The sequence below is a fragment of the Paralichthys olivaceus genome, chromosome 15 (assembly GCF_024713975.1).
Source record: "Paralichthys olivaceus isolate ysfri-2021 chromosome 15, ASM2471397v2, whole genome shotgun sequence".
NCBI lineage: Eukaryota > Metazoa > Chordata > Actinopteri > Pleuronectiformes > Paralichthyidae > Paralichthys > Paralichthys olivaceus.
Genome location: NC_091107.1, coordinates 6,754,167 through 6,772,964, shown reverse-complemented (window position 1 = coordinate 6,772,964; position 18,798 = coordinate 6,754,167). Strand labels below are relative to the sequence as shown.

The window sequence follows — 18,798 nt, the reverse complement described above, 5'->3', positions numbered from 1 at the left end:
CGAGTGTGTATGCTGCAGCAGCATGTGTGCATGTACGTACACACACACACACATGTGTATGTGTTCACCATCCGCTGAAACAATGGAGAGTACTGTTCCACTGAGCCACAGCTGATGGAGGATAAGAGAGGCAGCAAGCAGTTCCAATGGGGTCTCAGTAATCCATCATCATAACACACACACACACACACACACACACACACACACACACACACACACACACACACACACACACACACACACACACACACACACACAATTGGGTTGTAAGGGTCGGTAGAGCGTGTTATTGTACAAAAAGACCACATACAGTGGACACACATACTGTACACAAGATATTTAGAAGTCAAGTCGGACAAACAGAGAAAGATGAAATCCACTGAAAACCAGGAGCTGAGACCAAACTTAGCTCTCAACATATCGTCATCTGGTGTTTTTTGATGAAACATTTGGTCCAAAGAACAAGCAGAACCTTCATCTGCCTCTCCGTCGAGTTGTTACTGTGCTCCAGGCCTGTCACTGCATCAGCCTCACTTCAGACTCGTCCTCCGCACCGGACAGTCGAGGGGACGTGTGTCGTTTGAAGTACAGAAGACACAGCGGTAACCGTCGTCACAGGCTCGGAAGTAAAAGAGAATCCATTGAAGTTTCCATTTGTGTTGATCAACTAACATCTTTTGCCTTTTTGACCAATGCTACATTTTTTCAAATTATTTTTCATATCAGCTTCTTTTCTTTTGACACTGGGAAGTTTGCCCCCCCCCCCCTCCTTCGGATGTCTAATACATGAATACATTGTTAAGCAGCTTCTACTGCGATGGAATAATTTACCGATGGTGCCGTCCTCCTGGAGGATATTTTCATGAATACTAATGGCTAACAAATGGATGCGAATTGGCTAAAATCTGTAACTGCAAGATACAGGAGATGTCTTTTTCCAAATGCTTCACATCTACAACAAATATCTAAAATTCATAAGATGGATAAGCTACTGAAACCATCACTGGATATTTCATTCTCATTAACTAACAGAGCAAGTACAGTCATCAGAGTTAAATGACCCAATGCGACGGCCATACAGTTGGGTTTCAGTGGTAAATATGGTGGTTTCTAGTCCTATTCAACTGAAATAATATGACATTTTAAAACTGGAATGGCTCAAACCTCCTCCAAGGCCCAACCGTCCCCTAATGAAACCACATTTAGATGCACTAGATTGGGATTTTTATTTGGATCTGCACCGAATTGCAAATGATCAATCCTCTAACAGACCTGACTTATTTCATACCCTGACAAATCAGTGAAAAAGTAAAATAAATAAATAAAACGCTCTCTCTCTCTCTCAATGTCCTTTTTTCCTGTCCATATAGCGATTCTGATTCCTGGACTTTGAATGTCGGCCGATACCGAGTGCCTCTCTGTAACCAGTGCCTTTTAACAAATAACAACTTATATAATGTACTCTGTATGAAAGTGATAATTGCCATCATTGCTGTATGGCCCAGCTCAGGTTAAACCCGCAAAAAAGTGAAAAAAACAACCAATTATTTAGGAATACACAACAATTACTTTGGTTGAAAAGCTGCTGTAAATGGCAACATTAGTGCTACATTTTACTTGTGAGACTTTCCAGCGTGAAATATGGCCATTTTCAGCTTGCTCTGGCAAACACTATATTACCGTAAATCACTTTAATGATCTAAACACAGTACTTGGCAGTGGCAGTTCAGCACAGCTGCTGTTTTGAAGTGGCAAGGAAGAAGTGATTTTGCAGTACTAGGTTTTAAGGGGCAAGGTAAAATACTTCAAAGGCTTGGATCGGTACATGGTTTTCCATTCTTGCAGATCCCCGACCCAACATTTTTTGGCTGTTTTGGAGCCATTCTCAATGCTGCTATCTGTGTCCTTGGGTCACTCCCCACGCTTCCACAAAATTTCATGGGAATCTGTTCAGTAGTTTTTGAGCAATCTGACTGACAGGCAGAGAGACAAACAAAGTGCGATGAAAACACAGCCTTCTCGGTTGAGGTAATACTCCAGACACAGTGTAAGTGCAGAACATTATCAAGATACTTCCTTAAAGCAGGCTTACCAGATAACAATGTCAAATGTCAAATTCACTCACAAAAAAATTGTATCAAAAGGTCAAATCAACACAAAATCCATTCTCAAATATCACAGCCCATTGCCGGCAGACACTTGCAGCCTCGAAACTTCACGCACTATTCCTCAAGAAGGGCAAACACGTGCAGGAAAATTGCAAGATCAAAGTTAAAGATAAAAAAAAATGTTCTTATTGCAACGTCTAAAATGATTCTCAGGGTGGAGGAAAAAAGTGAGTGAATCAATTCTGAGAAATAAATACAAACAGCTCATGAATCATAGATATCAACTTTGCAGGTAAAGAAAAAAAAAACTGCAAATGCTTAAGCATGCAACATGCTAATGTGCATGAAAGAAAAACAAGTGTGCATGAGCCTCAACAGCCATGACTTATTTGCTGAGCCCTCTGTTACTTCATTGCATAAGGGAAATTTTAATATGTGTCCGCCTTGGTAAGATGAGCAGACTCAAAGCAAGACTCCATACATCAGCGTGATTAAGAATATGCTTCTCTCCATCCACATTCTGTGTTCCAAACTAATAGTCTTCCTGGAACCGGAGCCTGAACGCAGTGGGGGCAGTGCGAGGGGTGAGGAAGCGAGGGGGAGGGGGTGTGATGTCAGGTGGGTTGCAGAGTGAGTCATTACCACCGCCAGGTATTGGCTGCATAAAACTCGTCCTCCACCGTTGTTCTTGTGAGTGAGAAAGAGCTCGCAGGATAAAACCTGGCAAGCTGCTATGGGTATGTATCCTGGTGGCTGCACTGGAATCAGTAAAGATAACTTCAGGGGAAGGGTCAGATCGTCTCTAAAAAAAAAATGAATGAGCCACTTGAAGAATCTCAGGCATTCAATGTTCAGCCTTGAACAAAAATGATTCTTTTAATACATTTATTTTATTTTTTGAAATAACACTGGCCTTAATCAACTAATGTTTTATCACTGCTTTTTAAAAAAAGCTGTTTTTGATACTCAAACCTTTTACCTTCACACCTTGCCACAAACATTAATCTGCAGTTTTAATGGATTTCTCTTATTGTTTTTTAATGACATTTTCCAATGCATAAAATTTTGCCTCAAGATCTCGGTTGTTTTTCTTACCTTTGGCTCTGCATGTGCATTGGTAATTGTTGTTTTGTTTGTCACAAAGATTATGTAGAAAAAATGACTGCATGGATTTCGAAACTTGTTTTCAGGATGGAACAAGGGACAAGAAAGAATCAATTAACTTTTGACATGGGTCAGGACAAAGGGGCGGACATTTTTTGCCTTTTTAACAATTTCCAAAGCATATACTCATGGATATACTCATGGATCTCGATTAGAAAAATCTGGCATATTTAGAGGACTGATATCTATGAATCTGATATTTGCAGTTTGAATTCAAGGTGACTACTGGGCCTTGGGTGCGCTTTACTGGGGGCCAATCTAGTTATCCCTGCGAGGAGGTTATGTTTTTATCAGCATTTAGTAATTTAGCATGGCGAGATATGGCGTAAGCCTTTGCGGAGGTATCCTTTAATATGTGAGCCAGCCCTCCGTCTCCACTTTACTCTCTGTGTTCTGATTTCACTGGCTGAATTAGACCAGAGAACACAAGCCTGTCTTTAGTGTGAGTCCTAAAACCACTGTCTGGTTTATTTAACTACTTCTCTTTGGAGTAAACAAAACATCAACCAAGGTTGTTTCTTTCTTCCCTGCTTTCCCCTTCATGTGCAGCTCTGTGTCATTACTGAAGAGGATTTATTAGATGAAATCCTGAAGGGAGTGTAGCTCTGCATTCTCTCGTTGAAGTCTTTTTCATGGGGAGAACATGCAGTCCTGACCCACCGTTCACCAGGAGCAGAATACAGATGGAAGTCATGAGAAACCGAGGTGGAAAACATTGTGGTTCGATAGCAAGTGTAGATCTAATGTGGTGTTAAATGACTTGTTACAACTTCTGATGCTGTCGTTCATGCTGCAGGGGATGTATGAGTACAACAGTGAGATGCTAGATGTCTGAGGTATGAAATAACATTAGCTGTTAAACAGGGACGCACCACACACAACACAACACAACCTTCCGCCACTGCAGTACCCAGTATGCAGCATGATGAATAACTACACAGTTAGCTATACTTCACAGTAAAGCAGATGTGTGTGAGTGTGTGTGTGTGTGAGGAGCCAAGGGAGAGAGGCGAAGTAGGCCAGCATGAATATAAAATCACGCCTGCCAGGCAATAATGTGGGCTACAAGAGGGAAGAGAGCAGTGTGTGTATTTTTTGGTATGTATGTGTGTGTGTGTGTGTGTTGCAGCTTTTTTAGTGTGTTGCCAGAGAAAATGTGCAGATGAAGGTGTAGGAGACGAAAGCAAGGGTTTGTAGGAACACTCGTTTATCAGCTCTCAGGGATGTTGAGGGCGTAGACACTCACCAGCACACAAACACCAGGTAATTCAGACAAAGCAGCTTGTTATAATTTGGAGAGCAGTGCATTGTAGGGGTGCCAGACTGGTACACACACATACACACATGTATACACAGAAACAGATGCGCATATAACCACAGACAAGATTTCAACAGTGTTTTTGATCCAAATGTGGCGTATGAAGATGCTATAGAAATGACACCACTTCCCTTCTCCCAACAGACACACACACTCGGCTCAGACATACATTTTGGATATTTAAAAAAAAGACAAAAGATCCAGACACAATTGTGTGCAAATAGGGAGCATAGAGGTAGAAAACAAGAATGTATGTAAGCGTTCCGTTACCTGCATATGAATAGTAGTGCTGAATGAATTATTTATTTATTAGGCCTAGATTAATAATAAGAGATTCTACTTCATTGGGTGATAAAATAATCTCCAGCTGGGTACAGGAAATGTGTTTGTCTTTGGCTGTCTTTGCTCTTTTAGTAAAAGATTTCAATAATCAATATTCAATATGTTTTATACCGTTTCTAAGGTCCATTATCAGAGATCAAGTACTTATTTTCTTTTTTTCAAAGAATAATTACCGTAAATTGAGATTCATCCTCATTTATTTTTAATATCAAAATCTTGGGAAACACATTAATATTACAAAGGTTTAGGTGAAACTTGGAAGAGCCAGTAAGATGACAAAAATCCCTACAACTCTTTGAATCCAGTATTTTAATGCACATCTCATGGTTCAGGTATATTGTGATCAGTCGTCTCCTTCACAGGACATAAATGAACAGTGGATAAGAAGACAAGAAGAGTCAGGCCTTCTCCTATTGCTGTATTTGTAAACCTATATACAGTATATATATAAGTATAATTATTATAGTAATAAGTACTAAGTTTGATTGAAAATACATAAGCGACATTGTGCTTTCCGTTGATGCGCTTGTGTGTAACGTCTGACCACCAGAAAATGATGTCTGGAGCCTGATAACAATTTTTGCATCAACGCAAACTGAACTCTTGCAGCCAGATGAGAAAAGACTGTAATATTCTCTGTATTTCAGAGGTCAGAAATATAACACAGTATATTTATATGACGGCTCGGAGCAGTGAAAAACCACTGCAGCTGCTCTACCACTCATTTCAACAACTCATTCATACGTTCCTGTCAACGTCTTCAGAAATGGCAAACAAACAATCTTGCAATAAAAAATAAAAAAATAAAAAAGTACTAAAATATCCCTCGTCGTCTCTTCTCGACTTCTCTTCTCCTCAGCAGGCCTTTTGTCATCCTCCTCCGTCCTTCAACTCTACATCCACATTTATAAAAGCAGTTAGCTACAGCTCATACGAAGTGATGGCAGACACAATGCTCCATCCTCTCTCAGCTTGAAATGTGGCAAAGATGAGTGGAAGGCGACAGTGAGTGGAGAAGAGGAAACGGGAAAGGAATGGCACTGCAGACAGCTCCATTACCTCCTCACAATAGGGATCATCCAGCAGCCGCTTCACCCGACCCGGGCGTCAGGGAGGGAGCGAGGGGACGAGATTACACCGAAGGGTTCGGGAGATGGATGTGTTCATACAGAAGATAAAGAATGGAGAGATGGACCAAAAAGAAGCAAAAAGGTGCCGTCAAGAAAGAATAGGACTTTTTTTTTCTTTTAGTGTTTCCCTCCCCCGATTCCCAGAAGGTGCTCTCACCCAAAATCTGACATGGCTGATCCTCTGAGAAATCCCAGCTTCTGGAAATAGCAGCTAACGATGGATGAGGAGGAATTTAGAGAAGTGGAGCAGAATTGAGGCAATCTAAGACGCAGAGAGGTGAACGGTTTAGCCTGGGAGCTTAACTCCTCATACACTCACACACTTATAGCCTACAAATCAGACCGGTGAGAGTCTTACACAAATATCTTTATAATTCAAGACAAAAACACAGAAATGAGAATGTAACCGGGAAATCAACGAAAAACACCACATCACATAGAGAAATTAAATTTAATAGGTTCTTACAACACATCCCTCCAATATTCATGGGAATATTTGTATCATATATTGTATACTGCCTTGGATGTAGTCAGGACATCACCTTGAAAAGACTCATTTGTCTCTTAAGCACGATTGTCGTGAGGCTCACTCGTAAGAAGATTTTGTCATTTAACGGGACAATTTTGCCATTTCGATTTTTAAATTGCTTATTCTTCTTTTTTCCCCAAACACTGCGGAGAACGTTTCTACATTTGACCCGCATGCCTTTACAGCATGGAAGCTACAACTGCAGCACTCGCTTTCACATAGAAACATTGCCGGCAAGGAGGAGGCTGCTAACGAGCCGGCAAGAGCTAATCTCACAGTGTGACAATTGACTGATGAAGACAAATGGCCAATTAAAGCTCAAAACGTCAAGGTATCTCTAACAGGATTGGTGCTTTATGCAAAAAAAAAAATTGTGTGCACACTCTCCCATTTATAGACCATGGAGCTCCAACTGTGTTTCACTCCTCAATCACCAGGAGCAAAGAGAGGAGCGCAGCGATACGGACAGCAGGATGAGGCTCCGCGGGGGGGGGCGGAACTCATCAGACCCCCACAGAACACCATACGGCTGGACCTGTGTAACACTTAAGAGGGAAAGAGCACCTGAATGACAATCACAGACTTTTCAATTTTCCATCTAAAAAGTCTCTGAATGCTTCTCATCATCTCTCTCGCTGCAGTTCACCATCTTCCCCCTCTATCACTCTTTCTGAAGTAGAGATGAGGATCCTCCTCACTGCATTTTTTTTCCCTTCCATCTCTCCTTCACCATCTCTCTCTCTCTGGCTCGTGCTGCATGGGGTCACGATGATCCAGCTGTGTGATAGATAGCAACGTCACGTATGACCTTGCAGTGGAAGCCACACCCTCTGTCCGGCACCTCTAAATCACATGCTGCACGTATGTGTGTATTCTGAAATGGAGTGTGCATGTGTGCGTGTGTGTGCTCACGAACTGAAAAGTGGCAGGTCACCTCATGCCAAAACAATTTGAGTAGTTTTTATTCCACGGGTCAGTACTGACACTGCTGTCACTGTTAGCTGATGTAACCCCTCCAGGCACAAACTGCCTCCCTCTGCAGCATTACAGCAGCTAATCTTTCCCAAAAATAACCCCCAGCATCATATCACAAAGTCCTGCAAAGCATGTGGAGAAGTGTGCGTCCTCTTCCTGACACATTATTTGTCTTTAAATTTCAGTGTTTCTCCAAATTCTTCTCTTTGCTGCAGCATTTGACTGAAGCTAATGTTTGCCCCCTCCATGAAGACAAGATACACCAGCAATCCTGCTCCACAAAAGCTAATCCAGAATTCAATTATCGTATGACTAATTATATTTTAGGGGCCGAAGTGACTGATCAGTTATTTGAGCCCCAAAAAAATCATGAATAATTAAATGAGTCATGAATCAATGTGTATTGTTAACGGCCAAGGGAAGTGCAGTGTCACATTTGGTGCGATTTGGACACGCAATACCTTCAGTAGCTGCCAGGGGGTTAACAGTGAAAGCGATTTGGTCGATCGTGACGACAGCAAGTTCACAACAACAGCTCTGACACCGATTCTCCAGTTCATGGGTCTGCGTACTGAGTTGAGCTTCAACTTGGCCTTTACTCAATTACTGCAGGTCACTTGTACAGTTTCAGAAAGAAAAGCTGCAACCAGCATTAGCACACTGCATTAGTTTAGATTATCGGGTGATTCAAACATTTATCAAACTAATAATTCTCGTTTGTGGAGATTTGCTGCTTTTCCTTACAGTTAACTTATTGTTTGTTTGTTGTCAGCTGGCAATGTCACCATCGATTTTTTTTATTATTTTCTGCATGAGACAACAGTTGGCAGATTAATCAATAATGAAAATAATAATTAGCTAGACCTAGATTCTGATCTGAATTTGTTTTGGCTGTTTTTAATCTGAACTGTTAACATATTATCTCTGTAAACAGTAGAAAACCAGTACATCAATAATAATAATAATAGATAAGACTGTTGCTGAGCTCAGTGATGACTGGCCTCCAAATAATTTTTTTACACTGTCAGCTGCTAAATCAGATTGGACATAAACCAGGAAGGGTGCAACTAATTATTAATGATTATTACTAATTATTTTCATTACACATTATTCTGCTGATTCAATTAAACTTTCATATCTGGAAAAGAAAAGTTGCAAATCATCACATTTGAATGAGCTGAAACCTGCAACCTTTACTTCAAAAATGACTGATGAAGTTATTTAGCAATGTTCGAAAGATAATTGCCAATTAAGCGTCTATCAACTGAGCAATTACTTCATTGATCATTTCAGCTGTTAAACAAGAAATAGAGTCACTGCACCTCCAAAATAAAGACAGATGATGGCAAGAGTACAAAAAAAAACAGGCAGGAAAAGCATAAATAGAAACATAACTTAAAGTGATGGCAGTAACAAGGTCGTCCGAGCCTCAGAAACACCGCTGGTGATGCTACTGTGACAAAAATTTCTTTCTGGCCTTGATTTTATTAGTCAGTGGCAATAATATAGAGTGACCACCAAAATTCACCATTAACACAATGTCATAAAGCTGCTGATTTCAAATAAACATCTAATTTGTTGATAAAAAAGAATCGAACATCCCTTTTCTAAAACATGCGCAACCAAGGACACACATTAATTATGAGACTGTTGAAGTGTGTTAGATGGATTTTCTTGTCTTCATGACTGTGTGAGCACATGATGGTGCATTGTTATTTCCCTGCACGGCTACGCAAGGAGATTACAGTGCTGCAGGGAAACAGTTAGCCAGTACCCCGAGTCTGCAACCACAGGGCAAACATGGAAAACTGTTCAATTTAAACAGAATGCTGAATACTTCGGGGCAAATTAGCACAATGTTTAACAGTTTGAAATTGGATGAACTAAACTTCAATAATATGATGTTTCAATCAGCAAATCAATGTCATCGCTGCTCTCTACAGCCGTCCTCTATTTTCCTCTCATCTTCTTTTTTTGATCTATTTTAACTTGAAGAAAAAAGAAACGTTTGCAAATGATTGAGCATGTGCCTGAATATCAACATGAAGTTAAATGAGTGTGTGTATATTTTGGGGATGTGCAGGCCTGTGCGTGTGTGTGTGTTATGCTGACTGTGACTCTGCCGGCTGTGGACTCAGTATCAGGTGACCTTGGTGATTGTGAAGTGTGTGGACAAGAATAATGAGATGTTTGCCAACAGGGATTCAGTGGGACCTCTATAAAGGGAGTCAGGTGAGGATTGACATAGCCAGAAGAAAATCGGACTGAGGAGGGAGGTGAAAGAGAGCGGAAACGCAAAGATCAGGCGTGGAGACCAAGAGTGGAGACAGACTGTGCCACCGATATTTCTCCTCTGCCAGACAAACACGATGCTTTGATCCCCCCCTAAAAAAAGCATAACAACTAGATAAAGCTGTCTAAAAATAAGCTGGTTCAGCGTTTAGCCAGACTGACTGACAGCAAATGTACCTCTTCTTCAAAATAGAGAAAATGACAGTACAGTTCACACAGACGAGGAACATTTCTAGTAACCCGGTTTCCTTCTTCCAACATCCATCTTCATATCACGTCAAAGCCAACAACCACAGCCTTGAGTAGAAGTGGACTGACCATTAACTATACACGTTCAAGGTTTCAATCCACAGAACCAGAACAGTTAGAGAGGAAAGCGCTATCCTCTAACGGGATGACATAAGCAGTAAATGGATCCATCATCACACCATATATGCTTCAGTCCTGCAGCAGAGCCACGTCTACCATAGTGGATCCCTAACTTTATAGCCTGTGACCACAATCAATGACCCATAATCATCATCCCAAAAAGAGCTATAGGATATTTTGGCCGGGGCAACATCAAAATTTGGGATTTTTACCTCTATTTGTTTGTTGTTTGTTTGTTGGTTGGTTTGTATGTTTGTTAAGCAAGATTACACAAAAAATACTGAAATCTGTGGCAATCTAGTTTTTTTCTGGTTTCTTGGGGGGGAAACGCTGGTATCATGGGCACGTGGACATATTTAAATGCACAGATGGTTGACAAATTTAAGACAATAAAGAAGTAAATGGTTCAATGAATAAAAAGATTGACATGAGTGGGACGCTGCTGCTTTCACAGCCTTCACATCTCAAACCAGAGGGAGTTTATGGTGGGATGTGAAAACACAAAGTGAGGTAATATCTTTTGGGGAAATTGCGTTCCTCCCTGCATCCACAGGCTTATACAATCTAAAGCAAAGAGGCACTGTGCATCTAGTCTGGGCCGCCTCATCACTTCATACACCTGAAATTGATTTTATGTTGGATTTGCTCATAAACCCAAGCTGATTCCCTGGTGATGCCAATCTCGGTGCAGTATAGTGCGCATCTTCTTCTGTTATTCAGTCCAGATTAGTGCAAAGTTCCTCGAGCTGAAACACTAAAAACGCACCTATCAGGAAACAGAGAGACAGGACAGACAAAGGAAGAGCATCTGAGATGGAGAGAAACACTGTGGCAGAAGTCCAGAAGTGGGGAGCAACACCAGGTGGTCGAGCGTCTGGAGGCAGGCAGTCAAAGAGCAACGTTGCCTTGACAACTGTGATGCCTTGTTGATGGTAATAGCTGAGCACCTCGCCACCAGCACACACACAAGTGTTCTTTGTATCTACAGAATCTAAAGGTTAAAAAAATTATCCTTACAACGTTCAGCACTCATTAACTGGTTCTACTCTCCTGTTCACCACTGTATCAGCATCACTACGGCCAGAATATAGGCCCGAGGTGTTTTTTTTATTGGCCTCACTCTCCTTTTCTTCCTTTTCTTTGCACAGACGCTACAGTTCATCACCTGCCAAAGGCCAGCATCATACCATATAGAACGGGGAGCATATCTGATCCAGCGGACAAGCCATCTGTTCACCCAAGCCGCAGCGGGAGCTGATCAATACGGCCAGGGTGGATGTTGAATGTGGCTGCTGTGGTCTCCCACATCGACGGGAATAATGGATCAGCTCTTGGGTCACAGTGGACTCATTGTACCAGCAGCATGACCACTGAGGTTTCCTGCCTCCACACCTCTTTGTTTCAACTCTTTTAATTAAGGAGCTGGGCAGCAGAATTCCCTAACAGGCTTAGCTATTGGCAGCCTCGCAACCAGAACTGATTGTTCAATTCAGGATTTAGCAAGTAAAGCTTTATAATGCAAACACAGAGCCCTTTAATTTGTCAGGCGTTTGTGTGTTAATGCATCGGACCAACATTCACGAATGCGGCGTGGGTCTGAACGCAGGTATTTGTGTGAACCGGAGGACATTTCAGCTGAATGCTCTGATGAGCTTTCACTGATCTGATGTGGACCAATCCAGAGTCCTCTCCTCTTCCGCTGCATCAGCTGGTGATTTCTGAGCACATAGCCACTGCAGCATCCTACCACCTCATCCTCCTCCACTCTCTCTTCTCCTCCCCCACCCTCCCTCAACCCCCTCTCCTCCTCCTCCTCTCCACCTGCTTTTAAATGCATGGCGCTGCCCTGCCAGGCCAGTCTTTGCAGGCAGCTATCTCTCCTCTCTGGCCCTCCAGAGTGAGGGAGAAGGCGCTGGAACAGGATGGATGGTTATCTGCCTGTGCAGCCAGGGGATGGGAGGGGGGTTATGAGGGAAGGAGACAAGGTCGGAATGAGCCAGCAAAGACCCCCTACTCCTCTGTGTAGTACCAATAATCGATTGGGAGATGAGGGGCGACCTGAATTCGGAAGTCTCATCAGTCTGACTGAGAGGAAAATGGTTGAGCCCAGCTGTAGGCTGTCCTGCTCCAAAGCATCCACTGAGTAAATAGGCCACAGCCAACAAGAAACCCTGAAATAGTCCAAATCCAGAAAATCAGGCTAGAAATCACATCTACATTATTATTATTCTTTCTCAAAACAAAAAAAACATAATGAGACCCCCCCCCCCCCCCCCCCCCTCTTGTTTTGTCATGGCAGATATTTAATATAATGCAGTAAACGCCATTGCCTGATGCATGGAGAGGGGGGGCAAGCACCTCGGGAGCATCCAACACACATGCGTCCTACATCCTGCTGAGGCATTAACCCTCCAGACCTGCTTTCTGTACATTGTGCTCATCTGTTTCGTAATGGGAACCACCAGTCTTGTCAAAACAAGGGGGGGAAACAACACCGGGCTGGATTAAATCCTCTGGTGTGTTGTGCAGCTCAGGCCTCGGATAGAGGAGTAAAGATGGAGGGTGGGGGGGTGGCATATGTATATGAGATCCATAAATAAAACAATCGCAGCAACGTAAGGTACACACACACACACACTTTTAACCCATCTCGACATCACTCCTCTGCGCACAGGATGCAGGGCCCTGCCTCCAACAATGGGCCTGTGCGTAATGTGCAGCCACACACATATGTCGATTGGTAGCTTAATGCTAGTCGGCCTTTTGTCCGTGCTGGATTATTTTTACATCACGCCGCGTCGTTTCTCTCTCATCACTGGTGCACATTCATTCTGTTTGTGTGTCCGTGTTGTGCGCAGCGATGCAACCATTTCGCCACCAGCTGCCTATGCATCACTTCAGGGTAACACATCGGGGTCAGGAGAAAAAGCCCCTGCACACACTTTCTCCTCTGCACCGCCACTTGGACTCTGGATGTTTTCCATCCTCGTTGCACCAGGAGCTGGTCATTGAGTCATTTAGTCAACAATGGCCGGTGATCAGACTCCCCTCGGTGGGGTCACATGCTCCATTCAAGCTCCTCTATAGGCTTTTACAATAACACAGCTTTAATTATTCTCCAACATACCACCTCGTGTTTGCTGCTTTTATTTAAACTGCAAAAAACAAAATCACACATCGATCCCCCTGAACAAACAAATGACATCATCCTCTGGAAGCCACACAACCAGGGGAGCGAGGCATCGTAAATAAAACATAGCGGGTTAGGGCGCAGTGATTCTGCGATGGCCGCCTCTGTGTTTTCCAACCCCTGCTCCACACTCACCAGGTTCAGCACCGTCTCCACGATGTCCCTGTTGCTAACCTCTCCGACCTGGATCAGGCCCACCAGCACGGCGAATTTCATCTGGATATTCCTGATCGGGACGGCGGGGTTGATCACCCCGGCGGGGAGGACCATGGAGCCGGCTGCGGACACCATCCTTTCCCCTGTGACGGCGCCGGAGCTAGCGCCTGTCGCGGCGACCTGCTGCTGCTGCTGCTGCTGCGGCGGCGCGGAGGAGCCCGGCGGAGGGTGCGGGTCTGTGTCCGTGAGAGAAGAAGCGGAGCCCGGTGGTGCTGAAGCCGGCTTCTCGCTCGACATTTCCCCTCTGGAAACAGGGAGGAGAGGAGCGGCCGCCGCTGTCTCTCACACCTGCCTCTACGAGCGCTGCACGAAAACCATGGACATGCGCAAGGAAATAAAAAAAACAAACAAAGGAGATCTGTGGTTTTTAAATCAAATCCTCTGAATTCACCCTATCCTCCTGAAAACATGGAGGGATTCATAGGGCTGGAAGAAGGATGGAGCTCTGACAGGACCTGCTCTCTCTCGCTCTCTCCCTCTCTCTCCTTCTTTTCTATGTCTCTCTCTCATTGGCAGGTTGCAGTCAGTGCGGTCGTCGAGGAGAGAGAGAGAAAGAGAGAGAGAGAGATGTTGACGCCCCCTGTCTGCGGTAGTGCGCCCTCGCCACGCATGCGCACCGGGGCACTTTCTGGGAGGGTGCTGGAGCGGAATAACATGGAGCCGTCCATGCATGGGTTCACACAGAGCACAGCACCACCTCAACAGCTGGGTGTTTGTTTTGTCTTCTCCTCTGTCATTGCTTTTATTTTTTCTGTGTGTTTGCATATTGGTTTCAATGGTTAATGTCTCTGGAGCTGCAGATGTGCAAGACGAGCTAATTGCGGATGTTTTAAAAAAGAAAAAATAAGCATGGATGAACAGCAGGGGAGTTGATGTAGGTTGGGTGGAGGGGGCATATTTTGGGTGCGGTGCAGGGGGCAGTTTAGACGACCTGGTTGCCAGACAGAGGCTGTTTATGGATTCAGAAGAAATCCATCTGTCCCACTTACCGCTGTCCTGAGTTTAACTCTGCTTCCTTTGTTTCCTCATTAAGCATCACAGGATTGCTCTCCTGACACTCATCTGTGATGTTTTTTACCCAATGACTTCGCCTCTCTTCTCCACCTCTGCAGTTATTTTTCACTTTTTTCTCAGGCACCCTCTAACCTCACTCCTGCAGCCCTCTTGTTTTACATTTCCCAGATTCTTAAAAGGCCCTGGTGTAGAATATACAGTCTTAAACTAGATTTACATTGTATATCTCTGCATAGAACGACAGCACTTTATGTAAACTACCCCCCTCTGTTTGGACTCCTTTGATTTAGTATCAGCTTGAAAACCAGTAGCACACATGCCGGGCCCGGCGCCATGAGGGGGCTTAGCCCGCTCACTTTCTGCCCCCTCTGTTTAAGAAAGAGCTGCAAGCCACTACCCCTCGTTTTTTGACAGCATTATAGTACAGTAGCCTTATGTTGTTGTTATTTAGCCTTTCAACGGTATTGCAAGTTTAAATCAAAGACTGCATTTAAAGATGGACGACATGACAGCTTCCCAAAAGTGAAGCCAAAGCGCCTTGATCGCTATCTGGTGGCCAGCTGCAGTATAGGTCATAAATCCTCATTCGGCCTCCTTCAAGTTCGCAGATGGGACATGCACCAACATAAGCGCACGTAAAACGTCAAAGATGGTTTTGGTTTTTTTAGGCCTCGCATTTTCACATGGATGTTTGTTTAAGTGCCATTTTTTCTGATAAGTCTGGTTCTAATTGGTTATTTGATGCGAGGAATACAGGGTGAAACGTCATGATTGACAGCTGAGACTGACTCACGATCGGTCGAGTACGTGCATCATGGGACATCAGTACTGCAGCGCCATTCCCCAACCGCTACAAAACAAACTCTGGCTCCAAATGCACATGATGGCAGCGATGGCAGCGCCAGACTTGACACGTGCACAAGGTACTACATGTGCAAATCGTAGATTTATCGATGAATGCCCTGTCCTGCATCCTTGAGTGTGTCTGGATATTGATTCCTACACATTTCTTTAGTTCATGCACTCTGCACGGACACACAGGTCCAGTCGGTGTCTCTCATAAACACTCACACACCTGCAGTATCCTCTGGTGGCGGCACAAACCATCACTGCTGGTTCACAACCTGTATGCACACATGAGCCTGATTCACACTCCATGAGTAATTCTAAGAGGACACATCTGCCAGGTAGGATTTCCATTAGCAAGGAAGCTATAGAGGTTGATTCGCCAGTCAGTCTGTGCACGTCTGTTATATGTGTGTGTGTGTGTGTTTGTATTTTCATATAGGCAGCGACGACAGTCTCTTTGATGTCCTTATTTTTCTTGAGATGCTGGCTGTTGACAAGGGCTGGCAAGTTGGGGGTGACATTTTCTGGCTGCATGTTTGTGTGTGTGTGTGTGTGTGTGTACGTGCGTCACATTTACTGCGTGTGCATATGCACGCGTGAGATGATTAGAGAATTTTACAGATGAGCAGAGGCCATCTCCTGTTTTTCCTCGACCTAATCTCGGCACAAAGGAAATGAAGGAGACAATCACACACACGCTCCGTCAACTGCACACTTGCATGCTTAGCTTGCATCTGTCACACGCTTCACTCACACTCATAGAGGCACTTTCTCAAACCAGCACATGCTATCTTGCACTCGGACGTGCACACACTTGTGTTCTCACACACACACAATCACAATGGCGGGCGCTCTCTTGCTCAGAAACACACTCCTCATTGTTTTCAGACAAAGGATTGCTTCTGCAGCTTTGTCATGATTCCACAAAAGACTTAAACAGAAAGAGAGGTCTTAACCGGGATCTGGTTGGTGATTGGGTAAAAGCACTAACATTGTTCTGCTTCTCTCCCCCCCAATCTCTCTCTCTCTCTCTCCCTCCTCCACCTCACCTCTCCCTCTTTCCCCACCCTCACCTCCAGCAGAGATGCAGTACTCGCGGACACAGGCAGTCGTTTCTCCTCTCTGTTGCCGTGTACCTTTGTAGGGAGATGTGTACGGAGGTAGTGCCAGTGTCTGTCTTGTGGGGGCTGATGATCAGAGTGCTGGAGCTTCAGAGGGGACCAGGACTTGGTGAGGATCAGGCAGGGAGAGAGCAGTGGAGGGGACATCTGTCACAAAGGGTTTGATCAGTGCAGACTGGAGAAAATGCAGTTTGCTTCCAATGGATTTGTTTGTGTTGGATTTGGTGTGACACCACTTCTGGTAATTCAGAGAAAGGCCGTGCCAAAATGACGCCACAGTTTTCACATGTGAAATATTAGGATCCTGAGCTCGGTGCGTGTTATCAGAGTAAATTGAAAATCAGACTTGTGGATTTATCAAGCGCTGACCTCAGAGACACAGGTAATTACTTCCTGTTTTCACCAGCGGATGTGAATCATCACCAGGAACACTGAGCGTGGGTGTGCATCCATGTGGTTATGAATGTGTGTGTGATGAGGTGATAGAGAAGGGAGATGGAAAGAAACTGATAACAGAGTTGGCACAACACAGAATTTTGCTCTTAATGATTATTCTCTGTCATTGTTTTTAATTCACAATGGTTTACTTTCATCTCAGCGGCACGGTGGTGCAGTGGTTATCACACTCACAGCAATGAGGTTCTGGATTCTAACCTGTGTTCTCTTCATGAATATGTGGGTTTCCTCCTGGTGCACCGACCTCCAGCCACAGTCCACACAGGGCCTGTTAGGGTTAACGTGCAGGTCTGAATTGCCTGTAGGTGTGAAAATGAGTGTTGGTTGTGACCATATGTCGGCCCTGTGATAGACTCTGCCTCCCCTTCCTATTCTCTCTCCCCGGGGTGAATGGTATTCTGCTGTATTATTACCTCTAACAAGGTTGTTAGGTTTTCACCCCAGTCTGTTTTTGTTATATATATATAAAAACAGCTCAGACAAGACACAGCAGAATGAGTTAGGTAAAATAGAAGGTGAGAATAACATTTGAAATGTGGGCATTGCATCCAACCTTCATCAGCCCCATGACAGAGGAAGGCAACAACAGATGGGGTTTGTTTGTTTGTTAGTTTCTCACTGGGATTACGCAAATACTACTGGTTGAATTTCCACAAAAGCTGGAAGAAGGATGGTACACAGAAAAGAGCTTGTTAAATTTTGGCCAGGATTCGTACAGCAGTAGCAGATCCAGGATATTTTTTTTTTGTTTTTGTTACCATGACAAGAATGGGTGCTTTCTTATATTTTCACAAATTTCCCAGGGAATAATAATTCATGGATCCTGATGAAAAAAGTCTGGCATATTTAAAAGACTGATATCTATGAGCATGTTATACTTGGAGGAGAGGGGACTGTTGGGCCTTGGTGGACGGAAACACGCTTCTACTGAATGACGTTCTAGTTTTTGTAAAGTTTCCTTTGCGTTACAATACAAAAAATTTTTAATGATTCAGTGTCAACCTTTAAAGCAGTTTTGTTTTGTACTGTTTCTTTTGTTCTGGAATTCTCTAGAGACATTACCTTCTGTGTAATCAAGACAGATTAAAGCAATTCATTGTACATAATTAAAAAAAATAATTACATTCTTGAATATTTAATGAAACTTTCGTTAGATTTGCATTTTAACAGGTGATAACTTCTTTCTCTCATGGCAGTTTTTAACACATTTGCTGAAAACGAGACTTAGTAATAGACTCCGAGGGCATTAGACCAGATTTTCTCTCGCTCCTTTGCTAAGATCATCTGCAGTCTCGGGACTAATTACTTTCAACAAGTGGGTCATATTCCCTGTCGCATTCACTCAGTTACACTAATACTGGTGGAACTGCAGAGGACAATCCTCAAAGGACACCACAGAGTATCTTATTAAAGTTTTAGAGATTAAACGAGTGGCTCAGTCTGAAGGAAAGAGTGGATGAGGTAAGAAAAAGAAGTCATCCTGCTAAAGTCTCATAACCTTAATATTGGTCATTGTCCTGTTTTAGGGATTACACACTTGTCTTATGTTTAAGAAGATTAGACTGGATTAGGTTTTATGAATCTCTTTCAAGAGGCATCTATAGGAACTCAGAAGTGAACAGCGATAACGGGACTCGACTGCTCTGTCTGATTCTGGGAATAAAAGCCTTTTCGGAGATGTATCAGATGAAAATATCCCAGAAGCAAATATTCTGAAACATATTC

The 18,798-nt window shown here is 43.5% G+C and overlaps 1 protein-coding gene across 19 annotated transcripts in view; it reads right to left on the bottom strand.

The window, feature by feature from the left end:
• nbeaa (neurobeachin a) overlaps positions 1-14,144 on the bottom strand; it is an 85,592-nt gene extending 71,448 nt beyond the window's left edge. For 15 of the 19 annotated variants that reach the window (XM_020097247.2, XM_020097251.2, XM_020097250.2 and 12 more), the window contains exon 1: positions 13,553-14,143. In XM_020097247.2, coding sequence (XP_019952806.2) covers positions 13,553-13,870 — 318 coding nt within the window. In that variant the 5' untranslated portion in view covers positions 13,871-14,143. Of the gene's footprint in view, positions 1-13,552 lie in introns of all 19 variants that reach the window. The other 4 variants (XM_069510453.1, XM_020097256.2, XM_069510452.1 and 1 more) reach the window with 1 other exon arrangement.
• Between the last annotated feature and the right edge of the window lie 4,654 nt (positions 14,145-18,798).